Raw genomic sequence first — 24,705 nt, forward strand, 5'->3', positions numbered from 1 at the left:
AATGTCACCGCACTTTTTGAAGTTCACGGAGCGTGATGCGAGATTGGTGATGGGTCCTTGAGCGGTGCTCCGACCCGGGAGCGCCGCGAGGAAAAAGGGATATAACAAGTTGCAGTTCCTTTGAGACGAAACTATATATCTGGAACGATCGGATCACGGCCTCGTCGATCTGCATCCTCATCACCATTCACAGGGTGTTTGAAAGCATTGCCTAGTGTGTTCCAGTTAGGCGAGCCTCGTGATGCTTCTCTTCGCCCTTTGCTGGTCACTTTTGGCCTCGGTCGCTTTCGCGGCCTTCGGGTACACAGATCAAGGAACCTACTGGACTATCGACTCCGGAGCGAACCTTGTGATCCAGGTCAGCAAGACCAATGGAGACATCACCTCTATGAAGTACAAGGTAAGTACTGTTACATGCCGATCCTGGAAGGCCCGGTCCGGGCCGACAAAGCGACCGCGACCTGATCGACGTTATATTTGCAGGGTGTCGAGTACAACGGCTATGGTGGAAAGAACACCCATGTAGAGTCTGGACTCGGGGCCAGCACGGTCACCATCCAGCAGTTCTCCAGTCCCTCCGCCATCATCAAGGTCTCAGTCACATACGGAACCCTCAAGCACTACCTGTTCGTCAGATACAAGAACGACAACGTCTACATCTTCACGAACAAGGCCGATGCCTCCGTCACTGTCCACCGATACATTGTTCGCATGAAAGGCGGCAGCTTTTCTCACAACCCGGACGGGTCCAGCAGCGGCGACTCGGACTTCTACCCAGACGGCTCTTCGTTCATCGAGGCGTCGGATGTCTCGGGTCTCAGCGATGGAACCACATGGTCCAAGCACTACAACGGAGGTCTATACGGCCGTGTCAAGGACTGTATGTGAATTGCAGCTGCATCAGAGTTTTGGATGGCTCCCAGCTAACAGTTGCCAGTCGATTACGTCGGAGTGTCTAAGACAGGCGTGGATGTGTACATGATCCGGTCAAACCACGAGAAGGCCTCTGGTGGGCCCTTCTTCCGCAGCCTTCAGCGCCGTGCCGACTCCGGAGGTGAGGATCTTTACGACATATACTATTATAACATGGGACACACCGATCCCGAGCGTTTTGGCTTGCAAGGCCCTTCCGTCCTGTCATTCACCGATGGATCAAAACCCAACACCGCGCTGTTTGCCAGGAACGCCGACTGGGGTTGGTTCGACACACTCGGCATCGACGGCTGGGTTCCTGCGTCAGGCCGCGGCGCAGTGGCGGGTGTGGGCTTGTCTAACATGAAGAGTGGCCGCACGTATACCGTGGGCCTGTCGAATGCTAACGCCCAATATTGGGCGACAGCGGCCGCGTCTGGTGGTGGCTGGCAGATCACCAAGGCCCTGCCTGGGACGTACACCCTCACAGTCTACAAGGACGAGCTGGAAGTCTACACCGGAAGCGTGACCATCACTGCGGGAGGCAAGGCAGCGCTCAACACCATTACTCTGGTCGACCCGAGCGACAAGACAGCCCTCTGGCGCATCGGCGACTGGGACGGGACGCCGTCCGGCTTTTTGAACTTCGAGACGACGCCGTGGAAGCCGACCTACATGCACCCGTCCGACAGCCGCATCGCATCATGGGACGTTGGCAACTTCATCGTCGGTACTACAGCGGTGTCGAGCTTCCCTTCATACATCTGGCAAGACGTCAACAACGGCCACGTGATATACTTCCGCTTGAATGCCGAGCAGCTCACCCAGGCACATACGGTCCGGATCGGAATCACGGAGGCCTGCATAGGCGGCCGCCCTCAGATTACTGTCAACGGATGGACTAGCAAGATCCCTGCTGCGACGACCCAGGCGTCGACGAGGTCCCTTACGGTTGGAACATACCGGGGGAATAATGCTGTCCTGGAGTACACTGTGCCGGCGACGGCCTGGCTGGCCTCTACCAGCGACTGGCAGGTTTTGACGATCAATGTCGTGACGGGCAGCACAGGGACGAAGTACTTGAGCGGTGGGATTTCTATTGACTGTGTTGAGTTGGTCTAGAGAAGATACCCCCAATGCAATGATGCGTCGAAGAAAGTCCAATCATTACGTGGTTCTTTTGCTCATGCGATACGATGATCCCATTCTCTCTACGATATACCGCCTTCAAATCAACTAAACCATCAAGCTTGGAATCATGCTGCTCATTTACCGACATATCTCATACGGGTTCCCCGTATTACCCATGTGGACATTAAACTACTCTCCCGGGACAAATGGACTGGTCAGGTGTTTGACCACGCAGCCTCGAACCGAGTATAGGAGAGCTAACATAGCGTAGTGCGCCCCCAGAGAACGTATTCGTGATGCGCCACGGGAAGCCCTAGACTGGACTCCCGGGAAAGAATTGGCCGAGGCGTAGCGGTTAGCCTCCTGAGCCTCCGAGTCTGATCCACGCCTCGGACCTCCCGAGATGGCCGGCCACCCTGACAGGTAACAGAAGGAAACCTGCCAGTGTGCTGATGTCCTCACTTCGTCCCGGGAATGTTCCTTGCCGAACATCGTCAATGGAGACGGGTAAGATGCAGCCGGCGCGTCTGCGCTTGTCTAACCCCTGAAGCTCCAGGCTCCCGTGCCGTGGCAGCCTTTCCATCGCGTCCGGCGTGGCGTTGGACTAGTCGTGGTACACAAACCAGTGCGGTCTCTCGGGTGTCCCGAGCGGCATTGGCCTGAGCCGGGCATCGGATGGCGTGGATGAACGGTCTGGACTGCGAGTTTGCACCTCGGTCCTGGGCGAGAATGACTCGGAAGCCGTCTCTAACGCGGCCCTTAGCTCATTGGATGGGGTGCGAAGGCACGATCTGTAGATGGTAACGCGGACCTCGGCCGGGAAGCTGAGAGCGTAGTGGAATCGGCCTGAGTCGGTGTCGCCTTGCGAGCAGCGTCGTAGTAGCAGATACACAGCTTCGAAGACCTCTCCTTAGCTTGAGTTCTAACTGCGGTAATGCATCGGGGGAAGGCCTGGAAACGTCGGGCTACTCAATTCACTGCTTATACAACGTCAGAAACCAGTGCTACCAGGCCTTCCAAGCTTTGTTTTGCCAACGGACCAGGACCTGGTACCTTGGTGGATGATATCTCTCCAATCACAGGAAGGCGCATTGGCCACGGGACCGACCACCAGTGCAGCTGGACTGTGGACTTTGGACTTTGCAAGCTAGGCTACTGTAGCCTGGCTACAGCACTTTTCGTTCACGGCGTGTGTTGTACCGTGTGCCGTAGCGCTGCTGATGGCGGTTTGCCGGTATTGGTATAGGGTCAGCAGCTCGTCCATCGCAGTCGCGTCCATTTGATCGACTGGTATTGTGAGTAGGTGCTTCTGTGGGTGGAATTATTCGTGAAGGAGCAAGGCGGAGGACTGCAACCTGGTACTGGTATGGGCTTGGAGTGGACGGCATAGGACTGACGCTGGGTTGGATGGCAACGAACAGGCCGACGAAAAGCTGGGAACCTTCGGTGTGCAGGGCTTTGTTGCTGCACGGTCCATGAACACTCACTTACGGCCAGCCGCACAGCTAGGTCTTCCATTCCTTTGGTAGCCTTGGTAGCTCTGGATGTTCAGCCGTTGCAGCTCAGAGGAGTGCGCTTTAGCGGTGGAATGGCCGTTCACCCATCACAGTGATAAAATAACCATCGGGCTTTGCACAGTACGTGCAGGTGTTGACCTTTATTGTACAATAGTTTTCGATTTCTTGAAAGTAGTTCCCCGTCTGCTCAAAGGTCAACTTCAATGTTCTGTTATGGCCTCCCTTGCCTTGTGTCGCTTCCTCGAGCCACTATCTTACGCGAGCGAGGCACTTCAAGTTGCCCTTCGTGTAATCTTGCCAACGGAAGAAGAGTTTCAGGATCTAGATACCCCTTTGGACCTTCAGGCATCATTCCTCCATCTGCGCATACCTCACTCTGAGCAGATCAAAAATGCTGCAAAGGATTCCCCCTAACCGGCAATCTCAAACCAAGGACACAAAGAAGCTTGTACCCCACAAAGAATCTATCACCTTGTCCACACAAATCGAGTTGAGCTCCCAGGATATCAGTGTTCAGACCCCAAGATGAATCCTGCCCGTGCCGGACCTTCCTTTCAACAGCAGCATCGCCCAAGAATGTTGATTGTGCAGACAGGAATGATCTCCGGCATCTTGATGTCGAGCTCCCCAACCAGAGGGTGGTCCTTCTTGAGTCTTCCGGTGTAGTCCACGATTTCATGGCCGCAATGTCGGTTTGGTCGTAAGCCGGGGGCGGAAAGGATATGGTCAGCGAGTCGGAGCACGTAATAGGCCTCAGGAGAGACAAGACGCTTCTCGTACGCCTGCTCCTCCACTACCCATGCCTTGTATCTTCTCATCCATCCTCGAGCTCCTTCTCTCTTTCCCTCATCGATAGCCATCTTCAACCAAGCTCCGACATCGCAGTGTTTGTTTGCCCAGGAGGCAGTTGTTTCATATTGGCAGCAGTGCTCCCACAGCTCGAGGCCCTTGCACAGAGCGGCGGTGTCGTTCAGATGAATGACCTGCGCGCCAGGTTCGACAGTTCCCAACGCCTGCGCGGCCGTTTCAATGTCCCAAACCTTGTCTTTGAGCACAAAGCGGACATCTCCGATGTTGAGCAGAATTTTGTCACGGCTCTTGATATACTGCTGGTATACGGGATTGATAAGCCGTCCGTAAGTTCGAGACCAATCGTGAACCAGCAGACACGTCGTGGGAGAGCCGAGACTGTTGATCAGGTCGCAACGGGCGTCCTCCGCGAAAAGTCCAAGCAACACAAGATCGACTGGGTCGAGCGTGAGCGTGTCGAGTTTGGGACTGAACCAGGTTCGTATGTAGATATCGGTCTCATTGGTGATTGACGTGGTCACCGAAATCGCACCGCCGAACTTCGCTCTGTCCCACGCGGTGACCATTGAGCCAAATTCTTTCACAACGAGGCAAGCCTCCCGGCATGCCAGAGACATGGTTGGATAAGGCACACAGGTCTTGGGACACAGTGTCGCTGATGTGAAAACGCTTCGTGGTAGAGCAAATTCCCAGACCATCCTTCGCAGCTCCCAAGGAAGGCGGGAAACTGTGAAACGAGGGGCCAGAGGCAGGCTGGTTGACGTGTTTGTCAGGCTCGATTAGGACGAGTTGAGTATCGCGGCAGCCGTTGTCGGGATCTGAGGCAGAAGTGGTCAGTACTTGCTGAAACAGGTACCAAGCAGCGCCATTGGGTCGAGTGCTCCTGGATCATTTGTGTAGGCTGACACTTACCATGATGATCAGCTGAGCCGCCGCTCAAATGATTGTCATCGGCCATTTTGACTTCGCCAGACATCATGCCTTCCACTTTCAACGAACCCACTTTATGTGACGGAAGGTGGTCCAGCGCAGTGGGGGTGGTGTGCTGAAGGGGGAGAGGAGGTCTCAAAGCACCAGCCTTCCGCCCGCTGTACGTACTATCGGCTGGATGTGTGGTAAGGTGCTGCGTTCGTTTTGTTTGTGTGATGGAGGGGGGCCCAAGATTATTGCGGTAAAGCTTCTTTTGGGCTTTGGTAGGGGACCTATGAGACCCAAGTCTTGCTGGACTTCAGCAGCATTCGGCGAGGAGGCCAGAGTTGCAGCATCTGGTGACTAACGAGCTGCCAGTTGTCTGCGTTTGTAGATTGTCAGAAGAGGTGAAGGTTGGAAATTGCTTTGCTGAAAATCAAAAAGTGTATGACAGTACTTGGGGAGGAGCTAGGACCAGTGACGGGGTAGACCAGTAGCTCTCAAGTGACCCCCCTCCCTGTATCTTATCAGGTGTGGCACTTAGGCTAAGTCGAAGCTTCTGCCACTTTCCAGTAAACAGTCAGCTCTGGAGGACTAATTTCAGTGGGGTCTGAAAGACCAACGCTCGCAGTCCCGCATCTATGGGAATTAATATGGTCCTAGCGCCAGTAACTATGAACGTCCCGCTGCATGCTCAGGTTCACCCAGAGGGCGACGGAAAGGGTGGCTGGAGAGGGATCATGGTATGGCTAAACTTTGTTTTAACAGTTCCAGAAGCCATCTAAAACCAGTGAACATGTTTCTAGCGTCCAGTTTTCACCACAGATGTTTAGTCGTACCCCTAGGCGAAAAGAGAGCGCAGCAGCTCAAGTCATCGCGATCATGATTTCCTTAACGACAGCAGACCAGTCTGCCGGCGTTTCCCACCATGAGAAAGATGTGTCGAAAGGACGGTGTTTGTGATCACAAAAAGGCACAGCAGACGCCCAAGAGCCGAATGAAATGACAGTTCCGAGAGAATGTGTATGTATTCCTTCGACTTTTCCCACTGCCCAAGAGGACCCTTGGTCCCCGACGCTGCTGTGGCAGCTTAGATGACGGAATGCCAGCTGGAGATCAAGGAATCGTCCTTGGCTTTCTGATTCAATAACGCCTTTTGAAAAGGACAAGGCAGCTCAAGAGAATTGTCATGTGCGATGGGAAGGCGTGGGATCATGGCACATGGGCGCAATATCTCTGTGTGGGCTGTCGCAGTCTTGTACTTCAATGTTCTAGGAAGTAAACAGGACAAACATCAAAAAAAAGACCCCGACCACCGACCCACTTGAGAAACCTAGATGTTAGTAGAACGCGCCACTCCGGGAGAACATGCTCCTAGGTATAGGCACTAATTGTCCTCACGGACAGACCTATATGAAAGAGTGGCTGTAGCAGTGCTGGGAATTGAACCCCGACCATAGCAATTCAACGGATAGAATTAAACCACTAGGCCACTTGCACTGTTGAATGCAGTTGGGACGGCTTGTTTATCAGGGCGAAGCAGCTTTGGGAGGGGCATGTGGCCAGGGTACTTGCTGTGGCCTTCCATCTGCCGCAATTGGTCCGACAAGTCCACTCCTCGCCCCACCTGGAGACTTTCCCAGGGCAGGCCATCCCATTAGATGGTATCCTATAGAACGTTATCCCACAGGAGGTAATCCCACAGGAGGTTGTCCCACAGGAGGTTGCCCCACAGGTGGAAGGAGACTACCCCAGAGGAGATTCTCCCACGGGAGGATATCCTAGGGCAAGGCATTCCAGAAGAAATATCCCAGAGAAGGCTACCCCAGAGGAGGCTATCCCAGACGAGGCTATCCCACGGCAGGAGGGTATCCCAGAGAGGTCCTCTCCTCGCTGCTACACTTTGGGACGGTGACAATTTTACGTTGTGCTTACCTAGGTAGTTTTCCAGTGTCTGAGGTCTTCCAGTGAATATTTTGCGCTAGAGCGTGTACTTTCCCCATGTCGCCAACGCGTCGCGATCCAGAAGCTTCTGCGTCCATCACTCAACGACAACACCATCATCACTCTCCAAACTACCCATCGCAAACGGACCATTTCGACCACCAAGTCGCGCATACAGTCAAAATGGCGACACTTTCGAAGATGAAGATGAGCAGGGCCCACAAAATGCAGTTGTTCGGCATGCTCCCCAAAAACGGCTTGTACTATGAGTTCTGGGTAAGTTTTGACAGTGTCTGCAATTTAATGTGCCAAGAGCTGCACCTGCTGACGCTTGATCCCTTCCCTAGGAAGAAGAGGATGAGAAGAACAAGACCCGTACTCTTCGCCGCATCCTTCCCGCGATCATGTCCACCAAGATCATGATCCAGCTTCACAAGAAGTACAACAAGCCTACCAAGAACGACTTCGATCACGCCATCGCGGAGCTCTTCGACAGCGCAACGGCCATCGTCAGCAAGGTAGCCAACGACGGCAAGAACCCCTCCTACGAGCTCGACTTCTGGCGCGACCCCAAGGTTGGAACTATCTTCGAGAAGGTCTCCGACAAAACCACCTATCGATTCGCCATCAAGATGCTCGAGGCCCGCAAGCGCTGGATTGAGCGACAGCCCATCGTAGAGGATCCCAGTCACGACGCCGCCAAGTACGAGTGCAAGGCCGCCAAGGCCATCGACCGCTTCAACGGCGCCGTCGAGGTCGCAGCCCTGGCGAGCTTTGACTTCACCATGAATGCGTTCATGATCGACCAGTTCGACCAATTCTCTGACACCGACGACGAGGAGGAGGAGGAAGAGGAGGAGGAGGAGGAGGAGGATCTCAGTGATGACGAGGGCCCGACTCAGCCCCGCGCCGCGAAGCGTGGCATGCTTGAGAATATGAGCACTACTGACAGCGATGTCGACGGCCCCGCCGCGAAGCGCGTCAAGCTTCAGAAGACAGTCACCACCGACGGCGATGTCGGTTTCGATCCCGCGCTAGTTGCCGGCACTGCCAAACTGGCCATCGGTGGAGGTGCGCCTGAGGGTTTCAACGGCGCAAAGGAGAACAAAATGGATGGCACAGGTGATTTCGGCCCCTTTCTCGCCCAGCTGGCCAGGGAGGATGAGGCCCAACTCGACGAGGAGGAGATGATGGAGATGGATGGCAACTAGGGCTTTCGGACCTGACGTCAGCCGGGTTAGGGTTCGTGTAAGTGAGCGGGGCCCCACTACGGGGCACTACAGTGGCTGGACAAAAGCGCTGTCACACCACCAGTGTCGCATAAAAATTGCGGTTTTCAACCCACCTAGGTCCTTAAGTCCACCAAATTTGAAGCAAAATGTTCTCATTGAATCTTTATAGTGGTGACTAGTGGCCTCTAACTTCTTTAGTGCTATGTCATTGTAAGTATGGGCGCTTAAGCCTTCTTGGAAATTGAGGGCTTTAAACCACACAAACCTTACTTGTACTTCAACAACGCCCTCCGCGTGGTCTCAGAAACCTCCAAAGCCAAGAACCTTACACGCCTGCACGCTTGAGATCTCCCACGACCATCGTTACTTATCTCCTGGACTACCCGCCGCGGCAAGATGGTGAGTAGCCTTCTTCTTACCCTTAATCTGCTTTCTGAGGAGAGCCTGACAAACAGCGTCGGTCTCCTTCCGCTTCGTCACGGCAAACCCGGTGGCAGGTCTTCGTTATTGATGCTAACAGCGGCTCTAGGCCTCCTCATCACCAAACAAGCGATCTGAATTGGACAGCAATAGTGCGGAAAGTCATGTTGCTGCCAAAAACGATCCTATCCACATCGACCGCAACGGTAATCTCCAGCTCATCGTCGGCCCAGACGCGGTGAAAATGCAAGTCGACGCCAATGCGCTCCGGCGCGCTTCGAAAGTCTTCAACCGCATGCTGTTTGGCCCGTTCAGTGAGTCACACCAGACGGAAGAGTGGACTGTCGAGCTCCCCGAGGACGACCCAGAGCCTCTGAGAGTCATTTTCCATGCCGCACATGGCAATTTCGGAAGAGTTCCACAGCGGTTAAAGGTCGCCGACCTTTACGACGTCACGGTTATGGCGGATAAGTACGCCATGTTGGACTCACTGCGACCGTGGGCGACTGCTTGGATATCGGGCTTGGAGTACCCATACCTACATCGACCTGAAGACCAGAACGAGACGAGCTACCAAGACCTCCAGGGGCTTTCTATCCTGTACTGCTTGGGCACGCCTCAGAAGTTCGAATGTTCTTTTGCCAGCTTGGTGGCGAAGTCAAGAGTCAACGCAGATGGCGATTTGCTGTTTATTCTCGACGAGGAGGGATTACTCCCAGGAGGTAAATGGAAGGATATTGGCCTACTTCCAGACACTGTGATCGGTGAGCCACTACCAATTCCAATCAAATCCAGACTCAGGACCGTACATGCTGACAGGATGCCGCGCCAGACTTTGCAACCACTACTAGACACGACTTGATCCAAGGACTACTTTTCGAATTGGACATTTGCTTTATTTCTTACGCTTCTGGGGGCAACAGGTCGAGATCTGGGTGCCTTTGTACTTCGACGGCCCTGGGTCTCATGATTCGGCTTCTTGTACAAGAGGGTCTCTGGCCTTTGCCCGATGTGGATGATATTCGCTCGTCCGTGGCTAAATTTTCTGACGTCGTCGACCAATTCGCGGTGCAGATCAAACGCAAAGTCATCGACCGTTGCGGGTGTAGGATCACACTGCCTGACCGCCCCGGGGATTCATCGTTCCTCCGGCCGGGGTGGGAGATCCGACGCGAATTCTATGCACATTTCGCGGCCCGGGATGCAGCAGCGGGATCTGGAAATTGAAGTACGGCACCTGAGATGTCCTCGGAGATTGGATTGCATTTTTTCGAGAGTGGCCAACACATGACCGTTGCTGGACAGGTTCGATTAAATCACCCAGCAACATTGACAGACATTGCTCATGGATACCAGTTGTCTAGTCCCAATATTTGAACTCGGGATAGATGTTAGAAGAAGGGTCATAGATTCAGCGTGTTGAAGAAGTTGAAGACACATCCAGCAACCCCTCCTGGTACTCCTATGCTACACCTTCGTGGAAGTTTGGATATTTGGCATTCAATGCCTTAACTTTTGATCTAATTTCAGTGTGAGGTGTTGGAAAATTGCGCACCGAAGCTTCAACATCGTTAAGTCGTGGGACAACTGTGTTAGAAGGTTTTCCTCATTGAATACTGTGGTGGCGAGAGAGATGTCGAATGGTCAGGGCCCCCGAATATCGACTGTATCAGGGCTGGTCCGATGTAGCAGTTTGATTGAAGCACGCATAGTTTACGGGTCTTAATTACCGTCTTGAAGCATACATTGCAAATTGTAGTTTTGCTGTGTGCTAAACGTCAGCTTCAATTGGAATTTACCTTAGGAATACAGATTTCGGTTGAAAGGTCCGATTGTCAATGAGTCCTTATTTCTGACATGCACTTGTGTTCCTCCTACCAAGTAAAAAATGCCGTGGTGGGTCGTACTCCTGGAAACATTGCTTTGTGAGTCTCTCCTCGGCAGTCCCATGATCATCAGTTCTAAGAGCCACCAATCTTCATCCCAGCCGTTCATCACCTTAGTCTTTTTTTAAGTCGAAGTCGAGTTTGGGGACCTCAATTTCGGGGTCCGTGTCTCCATCCGCATCCGCCTCCCCGTCCACTGCCCCCTGAACATCCCCTTCTTTGATCCGCTTCGCCAGCTCAGCCAGCTCCCGAATGTCTTTCTCCGTCTGGGCGATCTTCTTCTCGAGGTTGTAGCCATAACTGTACAGCTGGAGCTGCTTCAGGCGCAGCTCGTCGAGGGCGGCGGCGTCGGCCTCGATGGTGGCCATCATGCCCATGATGTTCTCGGGGCCGGTGTGGTGGAAGAACTTGGTGCTGAAGTTCCCGACGAGGTATTCGAGGGACAGTGTGCAGCTGTCGGCAGCCTTGTATATGTCCAAGTCCAATCTTCTGGCGGACGCAGACTTTCGCTCGAATTCCAACTGCTGTTGCCTGATCTGGGTTGTGGTCAATTGTCAGAGACGCTCAGGCTGAGCTGGCGGTGCCAAAGAGGGCAGGTAGAGGTAGGCGACGTACCCTGTTCAGCGCCTTCGTTACGTGATCGTGGACATTGCTATAGGCGTGCTCGAGCTTCCAAGCTTCGTGGGTCGAGATTCGAATGCGATGAGGAGGAGTGTACTCGCGCTTGAGTGCAGGTCGGTCGAAGGTGGGCTCTTCAGCAGCTTGGGTTGACTGTTCGGCCTCGTTGGGCTGGTCGGGCTTGTCTGAAGCGTCGGCCATGGGTTGATCATGTGGGCTGTTGGTCCGTTCCTCAACTTTGTCAACTTTATCAGCTTCACCGACCTTGTCGTTGGCCTCTGCCGTGTCGTCGCCGTGCATGTCGGGATCAGGAGCTGCAGAGGTTGGAGTCGTGTCGGCTGTGGTGGATGACTGGTCAGCGTGAGCCGAAGACTGGTCCATTTGCGCAGATGAATCGGCTTTAGGAGGTGGCGGGGATATTTGAACGAAGCTCTCCTGGGAAGGCTCGCTCCTTGCGGCCTTGGACTTGACGCGACGCCAGAACCCAATTGGCCTTTCGAAGTGGGAGTGCGCCTGCCCCATTGTACCGTTTGCTGGCCTGCGCCTTCTCTGTTGGTCTGCTCCGCAAATCGATTGAAACCTCGGAAAAAGCGGGAGAAGAGCAAGAGGTGATGGCCCCGCCTGAAGTACAGGGCGCTCTGGATGTTGCCTTGCTCAGTCTTGCTAACTCTTTGCAAAGGAGGAAGTCTGGTTCTGGCTAAGGTGGTACTCAAAGAGCTTCCCAGATGGCAGATAAGTGTGTTGTGTAGTTGAGCCCTGGGCCGGGCTCAGGAGAGCAGATGGAACCTTCCGGTACATGTGTGGTTTTCGCAGAGGCAGTGACTCCCCCAACTTGATCTGACGAGCACCGTGTGCACTTGGAGTTGGTCTTGAGTCAGAATACAACTCATCGATGGCCATGTATCATTGCATTGCTGGGATTTGAAGATACATGAAGTAAACATGGGCTTCAAAGCAGGCCGGAGTGTGAAAGCATGTTCTGATGGCTAGAGATGGTTGGCGAGACACTGTTCAGCTTTCATACCTTCCAGGTAATACTTCCTCTGATGCTGCGTGGAGCAAACACTAACTCAGGCGAGATCACTCATCGTGCATGAAGAATTGAAAGAAAATTGGAGAACTATTGGGAGTTCACTAATTTCGAGCTCAACTTGTCTCATTCTCTCACGTTATTTTGCCTTTGATACAAGCAAGCACCACCATTCCATTGCTGGACTCAAGCATCCAAGAGCACTGAAAGGCTTCTCACATTGACTCAGCGCGCTATGGCTGCCTACATTCGTAGTTCAAGTAGATTCGGCCTTCATATGGCTGCAACACCTGATCCTCCGGCTCTTGGTAGGTGCTGAGAAGCTTTTTCATGTCGTTTCCATCCTTCCCTTCTAGCCTGATTGGTTGTGCAGAATCTGTAAAGTTCAACACTACCACTGCAGCCTTCTCACCGTACCTCTTGCGGTAGATAAATGTCTCGTCGTTGTCGGGCTCCAGCAGCTCGAACGAACCGTAAATCAGTACATCGCGGTGCTCCTTCCGAAGCGCCAGTGCCTTCTTATAGAAGCTCATAACGCTACTGCCGTCCTTTTTCTGTTTCTCAACGTTGATATCCGTGTATGAGTCATGGGCACGCATCCAGGGCTTCGCATCCGGCGTAGTGAAGCCACCATGAGGCGATGAGTCCCATTGCATCGGCAGCCGAGCGTGATCGCGGGCCATGATCTGCAGGCCTTTCATGATGCGCTCCTTTCTTGTCGGGTCGGCTCCTGACTCAGAAAGTTTCACGGCCTCTGCGTAATGGCCAACGGCCTCTACGTCTTTGTACTCCTCGATCGGCCATTTTTTTGGTGCGTTGATCATCCCAATCTCCTGGCCTTGGTACAGGAAGAGTGTTCCAGTCTGGCTGATGAGACTCAACGCCAACATCTTCGCTGACTTCTCGCGCCACTGAGAGCTGTCGTTTCCAAAGCGCGAGACGGACCGGCCGTTGTCGTGATTCTCGTTGAATACGGTAGTCCAGCCATCAGTATTCTCGACGAATGTCTGCCATTTCTCAACGATTCGCTTCATCTCCGAGAGCTTCCATGGTTGGAAATCGTATTTTCCATCGAAACCATTGCCGTTACCAAGATGGGTGAAGTCAAACTGGAAGACCATGCTGAGTTCCTGGGCCGCGGTCGAGACGTACTCCAAAACGCCTTTCGGGTCCGGGGTAAGAGACAGTTCGCCGACTGTCACCAAAGGCCCGTGGTCAAATGTCTGATATCGATCTAGCACTTCCCGCTTCATCTCCTTGCAGAACTCGTGGATCCTCGGGCCATTGCACCAAAATTCTGGCGCTGCTTGAACGTAATTGTTGGGGTCTGTGACAGGCGCATCCACAAATGGAAGCACTTTGCTGTACTTGTTCACAGTATCGACCCTGAATCCGTCAATTCCCTTGTTGAGCCAAAACCTCATGGCACTCTGATAAATAGCTTTACGGCACTCTTCGTTATCCCAGTTGAGATCAGGCTGCTCCGGTGCATAAAGGTGCAGGTAATACTCCTGGGTGTGCTCGTCCCAAGTCCACGTACTGCCGGCAAAGTAGCTTCGATAATTCGTCGGGGGCAACCTGTTGCCATTTGCGTCGTACCGGGCCGGCCGCCAGAAGTACCAGTCTCTCTTCGGGTTGTCTTTTGATGATCTCGATTCCTTGAACCATGCATGCTCCACCGAAGTGTGATTGACCACAAGGTCCAGAATCAGCTTCATGTTCCGATCGTGACATCCCTTCACCAACTTCTCGACGTCTTCAATCGTGCCATAGGGCGCATAGACGGCCTCGTAATCGGATATGTCATATCCCATGTCGACCTGAGGACTCTCGAACATTGGTGACAGCCAGACAACATCGACACCGAGTTCCTCGAGGTAGTCGAGCTTGGAGATCAGGCCAGGGATATCTCCCCAGCCATCTCCATTGGAGTCTTTGAAGCTGGCCGGGTAGACCTATAAGGACATGTCAGCGATTATCACGGCTTGCAGAGATGCCGAGACGAATGGTCATACCTGATAGATACACGCATCTTTCCACCACACTCTCTCGTGCTCGGTGACGCCAGCATCGTGAGACATCTTTCAGAGACCAGGGCGAATGTGCCTGCAAATTCATCAAGCGCGTCTCAACGGATGCTTGAAGGAGCTGAGAGTATCGAAAAGCTAAGAGAGGAAGAGTAAGGTCTTCAACGTGTGAATTTCTTGGCATTTCTCCTAGACTGCGTGGTTTGGCGTCTTCTGACGGGAACGTACAATGTTTGGAGCGCCGACCGCGGACCGTCAGTAGGGGGGTCGAGTGGGGACGGCGCCAAACCCCCCTCTTCAGCTGCATGGAGAGCGCTGAGCTCGGCATTCTCATTCTCACTGTTGGCGGAGCATTCTGCACTTGGCAAAACGGCGATCGCAACAATCCTGCTATTCGTTCATATGAAGTCCATCAAAGGTGTATCTGAGTGCACACGTAGGAAGGGATCATTGCAGAAAATCATTGAGGCCAAGAATGTGCTCCAACATGGTCTTGTCGGCCCGACAAGCAAGCCATAGACGTACAGCAATCAAAAACGCGTCTTGTATTAGATACTTATTCAGTCAGATGCGACGAGTCGTATGCAAAGAGTCGCGGTGACCAGTACCTCCATCTTAGCGCTGATAATTCATGCCGGTGGTGGTTTGCCAAGCAGCGGAGGAGAGTCGTCTTCAGGTCATCGCCGTTGGAAACTTCCCCATTAGGGGTTCACAACAGACAGCGGTCGCCGTGTAATTCACCGAGCCGCTCCCTTGAGTTCGCTTACTGTCACATTGCACCGCCCTAGCATTTTGGACTGGGGTAGTGCAGTGACCCTGGGAGGTCTAGTGCACCGCAGCTCTTGTCATATATGAACTGCCAGTAGTCCATAGACAGACAGGAGGCTATCCGAACGAGAAGTTTCGTCGACTTTTAGGGTCACTCGATTCGGCTCTCGTCGAAAATTGCATTCATAATGTCGAACAATCACCATGAACCTACAGATCTTACGATGGACAATATTGTCAGGGCTGATACCGATCAGCGCTCGGTCATGGGGGCGGACAACATCATCAAGCCGAATGCTCAGGCCCAGCATGCCGCGTCTGAGGAGAAAACGATGTCTCTCCGCCAGGCTCTGAAGCTATACCCCAAGGCTATCGGATGGTCTGTTCTTCTCTCCTCGACTCTCATCATGGAAGGCTACGACCTGGCCCTCCTTGGTTCGCTCTATGCCTCTCCTCAGTTCAACATGAAATTTGGCGTGTGGAATGATTCCACAGGGGAGTACGCCTTACCGGCGCCATGGCAGTCCGCACTATCTAACGGTGCCCGGGCCGGCGAAGTTATTGGTCTCCTCATCAATGGCATCGCCTCTGACCGGTTTGGCTACCGCAAGACACTGATCGCTTCGTTAATGGCGATGATCGCCTTCATCTTTGTTATTTTCTTCGCTCCTAATGTCCAAATCCTCGTCCTCGGGGAGGTGCTATGCGGCATACCATGGGGTGTATTCCAGACCCTGAGTACAGCATACGCTTCCGAAGTTAGTCCGGTCATCTTGAGGCCATACCTAACCACATTCGTCAACATGTGCTGGGTCATGGGCCAGTTCATTGCTGCTGGGGTCAACCGCGCTTCTGTCACTCGGGGTGACCAGTGGGCTTATAAGATTCCCTTTGCGATACAGTGGGTCTGGCCACCACTGATTCTTGCTGGAGTTATCTTCGCACCAGAGAGGTATGTCCGCAAAGTGTCGCTCATAAGCTCAATCTAACACGTCCAAAGTCCCTGGTGGCACGTTCGCCAAGGTGACAACCAGGGAGCCAAGCGAGCGCTGCTGCGACTGACTTCAAAGAATAACCCGGATTTCGACCCGGACGAGACCATCGCCATGATCGAGCATACCAATGAGCTTGAAAAGTCTCTGAAGGCTGGAACTACGTATTGGGATTGCTTCAAGGGAGTTGACCTTCGACGAACCGAGATTGTCTGCATTCTTTGGTTTGGTCAGACACTGACCGGCCAGAACTTGATGTGAGCGCCAGCCACCTGTGTGGCAGTTATCCTTCGCAGTGCTGATACTACTGCTTTCCTAGGGGCTACTTTTCATACTTCATGTCGCAAGCTGGGATGGACACAGTTCATTCTTTTGTTCTAAGCCTTGCTCAGATGGCACTCGGCTTAATCGGAACAGCGGGATCATGGTGGTTAATGTCCAAAGTTGGTCGGCGGACTATCCACCTCTGTGGCGTCACCACGCTGTTTTCTATCCTACTCATCATTGGCTGCATCTCTTTCGCGAGGACCAACGCGTCTCTATGGGCCACTGGTGCCATGCTCATCACCTTCACCTTCTTCTACGACTTCACCGTCGGCCCAGTCACATACTCGCTCATTTCCGAGCTCTCCTCCACCCGCCTGAAGGCCAAGACCATCGTCTTGGCCCGCTCGCTCTACAACATCAGCAACATTGTCGTCAATGTGTTGACGAACTATCAGCTGAGCAAGACTTCGTGGAACTGGGGCGCCCGTACGGCGTTTTTCTGGGCTGGTACTTGCGGCTGTGTTATGGTTTGGGTGTACTACCGCCTCCCCGAGCCTCGAGGCAGGACTTACGGAGAGCTGGACCTGCTCTTTGAGCACCGTGTGTCAGCTCGCAAGTTCAAGAGAACCACGGTTGATCCTTATGGCCAGGAGACGGGAACACCAGTTGTGACCAAAGCAAATCTCGAGGGCAAAAAATGACAACTATGAAAGTCGTCATGACTGGCACAAAGTGGCCCAAGTGTCAGGAGAAGAGTATGTAGCTAAGAATCAGTCTCGACATGACTTACAATTTCCCTTTTTATGTCACCGAGGACTGCTGCTACGCGCTGGTCTTGGCACCGTGTCGTCACCACCGACGTATTGACATTACTATTATTGGAGTAGCAATGTGCGGGTTTCGATTGTGGGCTCCCCAAGCCCGGATTCATTTACCTGTCTCCCCGGTACGCCCTTGGAAGCACTTGTTGCACTCAAATGAGAAGCACAGTCAGCCATGTATCCGGAACTCCCAGCTCACTGCTGCATGCCAGTGATGTCAAGTTTGTTACAGCATCTAAGGCTCGTGAATAGTATGTTTCAAGAGAAAAACACCTCAGTTACCACGTATGATCAGGATAGGCTTGCAAAGCTATTCTGAATGCCTTTCTGGGTTGCTCATCTCATAGACTCGCAGAGAATGAGATTTAGAGTTCCCAGTTACTTGGGCGCTGCACGCCCTGCAACGAACGCGCAAGGTGAAGTATCCAGTACTTCACTTCGTCCGAATCAGAAAGAAAAGTGCTCTAGAAACCGAACCATATGCGGTTGCATGTATCAACCTTGGAAGGTTCTTTGGAAGAATCCATTTCGCCCGTCCAAGCAAAGTCAAACTTCCGACGACTTATTTAAGTTAGTAGAATTACTTTTAGAGATAGATGTTTGGTCTCTGCTAGTTATTTCTTTAGTTTACAAGTCCCAGCTGCACCAGAAAGGTCAACATTTCGTTGATCGATTTTTTGCGTCATGTTCACTATGTCGGCGGAGCTGTTATTTGAAGAAACAGAGTTGGATATGCCTTATGTTCCCCTAGGCGATTACCCGTCAAAATTGATCTGCAAGTTGAAAGTCAACCCAAAATTATCTCGAAATGATAATCATCGTTCTCGTCCTCGCCTCCACTGTCCTCACTATTTTCGTCTTCGTAATACTGGTGGGCGATTGCTAGGAACCTGAACTCGATGACTCGAAGTCCCGCCCGTCTCATGAAGTCGTTATCTTCAACGATCCTCCGCGCAATCCGACCAAACTTCGTACCGTAGTAAAGTCCGTTGTATTGTGCCTCTTCGATCCCCGTTTGCCCACCACGTATGACGAGCGACCGCCTGCTGTCAATGTTGCCCATTTCTGCATATACACGTTCCTTTGCCTTCTTCAAAGAATCGTTTTGCACATCACAGAAGAATAGACTTCTGATTGATGTGATGTCCCGACCAAGGAATAGTCCCCAAAATCTCAAAACGACTTCGTTGGCATGGGGTTTGCTGTCGTCCGGTCGCCTGTCATTTATTCTGTAGATTCTCTGTATGACTCTGCACAGTGATAAAACGTCAGCCATTTACAGGTTCCCAGGGATGCTTCAAGGCGGAACCGATCAAAATGGTGCCCAGACCGCCCAAGTATGAGCTCCAACCCGGGATCAATTCGATTAGCAATATGGTGGGTCATTATTGAGCGGTCGGTACTGGAAGACAGCTGGGGTTTATACGGGGTATCTGGCACGGATCGCTTACAGCTGACCAGGTTTGTCCCAGACACCAAGTCTTGCGATGACATTATCTCCCGTCGGACCCGGATGAATAACGTCGTGGAGCCACACATCTTTGCCTGCCCAGGGATACCGTTCCTTAAATGGGTCTGAGACCTTGTAGCCAGCGTCTTCCAGTGTTTTGACCCCCTGGTTGCGTATATTATACAATTCATACTCGTCGTTGTGCTGGTGTCCCTGATATCTAGGGTCTCCTTGTTGTCCATAGCCTTCCTGATACAGCTGCTGTCCCTCGTACTGCTGCTGTCCTTGGGGCTCCTGTTGCCCATGGGGCTCGTGTTGCTGGTGGTGTCTCCGGTGCTCATGTCTCCGGTGTCTCCGGCGTGCCTGGGGTTCCGGGCTCTCGTAACGGCCCCAGCAACAGAGCATGTTGAAGTGAATCTGGCACTTAGTTGAGATTAGGTTGTTGTCTTTCTTGTGTAGCACTGCTCCTTAGGTAATGCCTGATCGTGGTTCATGATGCTTGCTATGTCTCCAGAACTTGAAGCAGAGCCGGAAGCGTAGAAATCAGGGACATTCAATGATGTGCCACTTTCAGAGTCTTCTCGAAATCTGATGAGGGTATTCGCTGTTGGCCTGTTATGGATTGAGGCCCTCGTAAATAGTTCCTCTTCCAACCAAGGCTTTTACGTTCTTATGTACAAAATAAATCGCAGAGGTGATTCACACCTGCTCCATGATGGGGCGAAAGTCACTCCTGGCAAATATGAGGACGAACTGAGCCGACGCGTGACTTGCGCAAAATTGGGAAGAATTATACACAGTACGCTGTGATAAAGCCTTCTTACTGTATCACTTGGGCATGGATACGCTTCTACCTTCTTTCGATCCAGAGAGCTCAAACGAGTCTACAGTAGCTAGGGAAAGAAGGTAGTCCCGCTGCTGGTAGTACTTTCTGCAAGTTGATTAACACCGAAGTCTTAATGACAAATTGAACTGGCGTTTGTTCAAGAACTTCATGTTTCATAATTTACCAGCCACTTTATTGTGTAGGTGGACCAGTTGCAAAGAGAACACGATTTCGATAAACTGCAGAATCCCATACGAGCATAATACGTATCAATTCATCTTCATGATCTTAAAAGTCAGAAGCGTTTGAATTCTGTCATTAGGACGTTGACCTGCCTAACTTCAAGCTCAGTGCGATTCTCAAAGACATGGCAAGTATAAGCTTGGCTGCTCGCTGGAACTTCGCCTGCAGCACGGGGTCTAATACGATAGCATTCTCAATCGAATGAGTACTCAAAGTCCTCTGTATCTTTTTAGTTCCATCGGCGTGTTTTTGTTTCGGGGCAAAGGTGCACACGTGCTTGGCGCATGTTCCATTGATTTCCCACAAGATCATCAATTCAGTGTGACCTGGTCTCAGACTGCAAACATCCCATACCAAGAACAAATTACATTTTTAGAATTGAGCGATTGATGCTCTCTTGTGAGGTGCTCTATGATCATAGTCCACAGGCAGGTGCAATGAAGCGGCGAGACTGGTGCTCATACGGCTGGTGGGAAAGCGTTTCACAATTTCGATACAATCACGGAAGGGAGTATCTGCGAGACGCAAATGCATTTGACACAGGACCCTGCTCTTATGTGGACTTGATTGCTTCCCAATATCCATAGCAACGTGCTTGTAACACATGTCGAGATGCGCTGGCTTTGACCAAGAAGACAGCATCGAAGCATTATCCAGGACTACCTTCCATACAGCATCAGCGACTTTTGTCACTGAGAGCAGTTATGGCATGGCGGTCTTTTGCATGCAGAATGCAGTCATTGGTGCAGTAATGCGGGGAAGAATTCAGGTACGTGCTTAACACTGAAGTCGGCCCGCGTCGGGGCTATTATTATTAGAAGCTGGTTGTATTGCCAAGGTGATTTGGTAAAATGGCTGTCACATGAGCCTTGGAATTGGTGCGCCTATACCATTTCTTCTTGGCTGGCCGTGCTCTATGTGGGTCTAACGGAACAGTTAAATGACACACGATCACGAGAACTTGGACGGCCGGTGTTATGTTGTCCGCGTTCCCCAATACGACTGGACGCGAGAGTTGAGCTTCAGGCATATAAGAAGGTAAGAAAAGAACAGTCGAGGTACATGTCAGACATCCGGGATACATCCTAGGCCGGACTTGAGAAGAAGCCTGTGCACATTCCAAAGGCCCAAAATGCATTTGTTGCGGACCGCCTTGCTCGGCTTTGTCAGCCTCCTGTCGCTGCAAGTCACGGCCACACCAACTCCGTCGGTCCAGGAGCGCCAGACAACGACAATTTCTAATCGAGTCATCTTCTCGCCCCCAACCAATGCTGGGTGGGTTGATCCCCGCGTCTTGTATGCCCGGGCTGTCCATTTGAAATCCGGCGCTCTGCTCGCGACCTGGGAGAATTATTCTCCTGAGCCGCCTGCTGTCTACTTCCCCATTTATAGGTCGACCGACGGTGGTTCGACGTGGACAGAGATCGGCCGAGTCCGTGATACAGTCAACGGCTGGGGCCTGCGATACCAGCCCTATCTGTACGAGCTGCCCAGTGCCATTGGACGTTTTCCTGCTGGCACGCTGCTCCTGGCTGGCAACAGCATCCCAACAGATCTAAGCAAGACCAAGATAGACGTATATGCTAGCACCGATGGTGGTGTGAACTGGTCGTTTGTCAGCAGTGTGGCGAGTGGAGGTGAAGCCCGGCCTAACAACGGCTTGACACCTGTCTGGGAGCCTTTGCTCTTGTAAGTCTTGCAATCTCCCAGTGTACACATGCACTTCCTGTTCCGGACAAATGGTAACTGACAATGCTGGCAGCGTCTATAACAATCAGTTGATCTGCTACTACGCCGATCAGCGCGACTCGAGGAACGGACAAAAACTGTCGCACCAGACGACCACTGACCTGGTCTCTTGGAGTTCCCCGGCAGACGACGTCAGGGACGCAAGCAACTACGCAGCGCGGCCGGGTATGCCAGCCATCGTCAAACTTCCGAACAACAGCTACATCTTTGCCTACGAGCTATGCGGAAGTGATGGCTGCCGTGTCCATTATCGAATCACCAGCAACCCACTCAACGTCGCGGCCGCGGCCGATGTCACGCTCAGGTCCACGGCCGGAACGGTACCCACGAGCTCGCCGTTCCTCGCCTGGTCCAGCGTCGGTGGCGCCAACGGAACCATAATCCTCAGCGGGGGAAGCCAATCGCAGATCTTCACCAACCGGGCGTTGGGAGCTTCCAACGCGTGGGTCCAGTACAACACGCCACAGCCCAACGCATACTCTCGCTCGCTGGCTGTCTTCCAGGACGATGCAAGCAAGCTTGCGATTATCGGCGGAGGCTGGCTGCCACCTAGCAGTACCAATCAGGTCAGCATCAGTGTCATTGACCTGCGAGCTACGATTGGGGTTTGAGTGTGATTGGGAACTTCGGAGCCACGATGAATGTCCGCGCAGGGCGACTGAATGTAGACAGATGTCTAAGGACTGGCTCTAAAATATTGAGGCTTTGAAGTGGCGTACAATTTATCATCTATTGCACGTGCGACTGAAGAGCATCAATGTCAACATCATGGCCATCGTTCTTAAGTCAGTGAAGCTCTATCTTAAGCAAGGGCAAAATAGATGCTAAATCGTAGTACCATATGAAATGCGCCGACTCATTGGCCGGCTTACGACAAGCGCCTCGGATGTAAGGTATGAAGTGGGAGGTAACAGAGTTCGTATCATTACTAGTTTAAGCCTTATGGGGCATCCTCGTCAGCAGGAATGGCATCGCGCAATGTTCCGCGCAAATTGGCTGTCAGCGCGCGTCCTACGTTCCTTAGTTCGGTCACTTGCCTCGGAGGATGCAGGTAAGACGCTCGACAGTGGCGCAGCCCAGTCACTGAGCTGCGCTACTTTAGGGAGGCCTCTAGGGCAGCCTCAGCCCAGGCAGCTTCCAAGGCACCTCGAAAGTGCCCAAGTGGCTTTCTACATCCGAGTTTGCTTTAGTTACTCAACGACATTTGCCAAAGCTCAACTTGCCGCACGAAGCTTGAATTACCTGCGACTTTCTCCCGCACAAGGAATCTCCACGGGTTCGCCGATTAAGCTTTCAACATCCATTGAAGCCAAGATGCAGATCCCGTACAATCAGTACGCCCAGCCGAGCGACCAGCGCAGTCCATCGCCGTATGCGCCGTCGTCGCCTTACCAGCAGCAACATCCTCCCTACGAGGCCCAGCAGCAGGCATCATATGGGTCTCCAGGCGGGCCACCGCCATCGTATAATCAGTATAATCAGTATGCGCAGCCAAGCAACGCGCCATATCCTCATCCGTCGCAACCGAGCTACGCAGGACACCAGTCGCCCTCTTACAACTCCCAGCAGCCAACCCAAGGTTACGGATACAACGCGCCCGCTCAGCAGCAGTATGCATCTCCGCCGCCGAGTCACTCCCCATATCAGCAAGAGCCACCGTACCACCCACCGGGCCCACCATCCCAGGGCGGATATGGCGCTGCGGCAAGCTACCTGAACTCGGACCGACCGGGAAGCCGTCCAGAAGGCGAGGACCGCGGAGTCATGGGGGCTCTAGCCGGCGGCGCCGCCGGCGCATACGCGGGGCACAAGGTGAACCACGGGTTCCTCGGTGCCTTGGGTGGGGCATTCGCCGGGCATAAGCTGCAGGACGCCATCCACGACCACAACAAGCAAAAGAAAGACGAGTACAAGCAGTCTCACTCGCCCCAGCCATCCCAGTACGCACAACACTCGCCGGCGCCTCACCCTCCGAGGCAGCACTACGCGGGCAACTTCTCCGCCTCGTCGACCCAGATGAACATCGACGGGGACTACGACCTCATCGCCTCGTGCAGGCGGATGGACGGGGGCCAGAGGTTGTCGTCCGTCAGCTTGAACAACTGCCTGACGAACGAGGATGGTCACTTCCGGTGGGCCAGGGGCGGGAACTTTGGTGCTTCGGCCAGGAACGTGCGTCTTATTGACGGGGCCGGACGCTGGAAGCTGAGCTGAGGAACTGCGGTGGTGCTTGGGTGTGGGACCGGATCGCGTTGGATGAGAGGATTGGAAATAGCAATGGGGACTTGGTGATGGTATGAGAGCAAATGAACAGCCGAATACGACACTCTCCGGGTGGCATGAGGTAGCTGCAATGGCAGTGTGGTTCATTTCTTGCCGAAAATGATACTCAACCTCGATGAGGCGAGCCAACACCCAAAGCTAGAGGCTCTGCGGGCATCCGATATCACTCTCTCAACGGGGACAGACACATTCGGTTGTAGGTTGCCGGCATGACTATAACCCGTTTCCATCTACAGCACAGTCGGGATTTCTGGCACACGTCAGATTTGCATCTCATAATGCTTGATATCCAAAGAAGCAAGATTTTATCACACTTGCGCATTGAGTGTTGTATATTATGTGATATCAAACCGCGATCAATACCCAGCCTGAGTGGGCAGATCTTGGCCTCAAGGGCTGCCTCAGTCATGTCACAGATGCCAGCATCAAGACCGCACGCATTCGGCCGGACCGCTCTTTCAGCAGCAACATATCCAGGTACGCGTAGGCTTATCTATGCGAAGTAACTCCGCTCCGCTGTAACTCAAGGTTGTATTATGGCAATCTCATGTCGGCGGATCAGTGTAACCTTATCTCCAATGGGGATCCTATCAAGCCGGCATGCCAAGAACAATGCTTCTTCAAGCATGCCCACGCGATGCGACGATAGCGTGGAGGGAAACACTGCTGGTCATTTCTTCGTCAATCTCCACTGTGCTTTTTCCCCCAGGCGATTTCCGCAGGCGGACTACGATATGGCTTCCCCAACCCCCGAAGGTTGGGCGCCATCAGAGACACTGTCCCGCCATTGGCGGCGTCACGTACCACTTGACTTGCCAATGAACTTCTGTGCGACCAATAAAAACCGCTAACACGACGCACTACGGGTGT

The 24,705-nt window shown here is 52.9% G+C and overlaps 10 protein-coding genes across 10 annotated transcripts; 6 read left to right on the forward strand and 4 right to left on the reverse strand.

Annotated features, from left to right (window-relative positions):
* Positions 1-241: 241 nt before the first annotated feature.
* INS49_002812 (uncharacterized protein) lies at positions 242-2,034 on the forward strand (the record flags this gene model as incomplete). Its single annotated transcript, XM_043163613.1, has 3 exons — positions 242-400; positions 484-880; positions 938-2,034. The coding sequence occupies 3 exons, from the start codon at positions 242-244 to the stop codon at positions 2,032-2,034; spliced, it is 1,653 nt and encodes a 550-aa protein (XP_043032119.1).
* Positions 2,035-4,114: 2,080 nt separating this feature from the next.
* INS49_002813 (uncharacterized protein) lies at positions 4,115-5,328 on the reverse strand (the record flags this gene model as incomplete). Its single annotated transcript, XM_043163614.1, has 3 exons — positions 4,115-4,916; positions 5,005-5,188; positions 5,283-5,328. The coding sequence occupies 3 exons, from the start codon at positions 5,326-5,328 to the stop codon at positions 4,115-4,117; spliced, it is 1,032 nt and encodes a 343-aa protein (XP_043032120.1).
* Positions 5,329-7,406: 2,078 nt separating this feature from the next.
* On the forward strand, positions 7,407-8,434 carry INS49_002814 (uncharacterized protein; the record flags this gene model as incomplete). The annotated part of the gene is made up of 2 exons (XM_043163615.1): positions 7,407-7,499; positions 7,571-8,434. The coding sequence occupies 2 exons, from the start codon at positions 7,407-7,409 to the stop codon at positions 8,432-8,434; spliced, it is 957 nt and encodes a 318-aa protein (XP_043032121.1).
* Positions 8,435-8,851: 417 nt separating this feature from the next.
* INS49_002815 (uncharacterized protein) lies at positions 8,852-9,726 on the forward strand (the record flags this gene model as incomplete). The annotated part of the gene is made up of 3 exons (XM_043163616.1): positions 8,852-8,854; positions 8,985-9,346; positions 9,708-9,726. The coding sequence occupies 3 exons, from the start codon at positions 8,852-8,854 to the stop codon at positions 9,724-9,726; spliced, it is 384 nt and encodes a 127-aa protein (XP_043032122.1).
* Positions 9,727-10,874: 1,148 nt separating this feature from the next.
* INS49_002816 (uncharacterized protein) lies at positions 10,875-11,901 on the reverse strand (the record flags this gene model as incomplete). Its single annotated transcript, XM_043163617.1, has 2 exons — positions 10,875-11,297; positions 11,377-11,901. 2 exons carry the CDS (start codon positions 11,899-11,901, stop codon positions 10,875-10,877), a joined length of 948 nt encoding a protein of 315 aa, XP_043032123.1.
* A 741-nt stretch (positions 11,902-12,642) lies between these two features.
* INS49_002817 (uncharacterized protein) lies at positions 12,643-14,490 on the reverse strand (the record flags this gene model as incomplete). Its single annotated transcript, XM_043163618.1, has 2 exons — positions 12,643-14,364; positions 14,425-14,490. The coding sequence occupies 2 exons, from the start codon at positions 14,488-14,490 to the stop codon at positions 12,643-12,645; spliced, it is 1,788 nt and encodes a 595-aa protein (XP_043032124.1).
* Positions 14,491-15,392: 902 nt separating this feature from the next.
* Positions 15,393-17,164, forward strand: INS49_002818 (uncharacterized protein; the record flags this gene model as incomplete). The annotated part of the gene is made up of 3 exons (XM_043163619.1): positions 15,393-16,156; positions 16,205-16,453; positions 16,516-17,164. The coding sequence occupies 3 exons, from the start codon at positions 15,393-15,395 to the stop codon at positions 17,162-17,164; spliced, it is 1,662 nt and encodes a 553-aa protein (XP_043032125.1).
* Positions 17,165-18,071: 907 nt separating this feature from the next.
* Positions 18,072-19,139, reverse strand: INS49_002819 (uncharacterized protein; the record flags this gene model as incomplete). Its single annotated transcript, XM_043163620.1, has 2 exons — positions 18,072-18,534; positions 18,736-19,139. 2 exons carry the CDS (start codon positions 19,137-19,139, stop codon positions 18,072-18,074), a joined length of 867 nt encoding a protein of 288 aa, XP_043032126.1.
* Positions 19,140-20,935: 1,796 nt separating this feature from the next.
* Positions 20,936-22,163, forward strand: INS49_002820 (uncharacterized protein; the record flags this gene model as incomplete). Its single annotated transcript, XM_043163621.1, has 2 exons — positions 20,936-21,492; positions 21,566-22,163. The coding sequence occupies 2 exons, from the start codon at positions 20,936-20,938 to the stop codon at positions 22,161-22,163; spliced, it is 1,155 nt and encodes a 384-aa protein (XP_043032127.1).
* A 703-nt stretch (positions 22,164-22,866) lies between these two features.
* On the forward strand, positions 22,867-23,766 carry INS49_002821 (uncharacterized protein; the record flags this gene model as incomplete). The annotated part of the gene is made up of 1 exon (XM_043163622.1): positions 22,867-23,766. One exon carries the CDS (start codon positions 22,867-22,869, stop codon positions 23,764-23,766), a length of 900 nt encoding a protein of 299 aa, XP_043032128.1.
* Positions 23,767-24,705: the final 939 nt, after the last annotated feature.

Source organism: Diaporthe citri (assembly GCF_014595645.1).
Source record: "Diaporthe citri strain NFHF-8-4 chromosome Unknown scaffold_1, whole genome shotgun sequence".
NCBI lineage: Eukaryota > Fungi > Ascomycota > Sordariomycetes > Diaporthales > Diaporthaceae > Diaporthe > Diaporthe citri.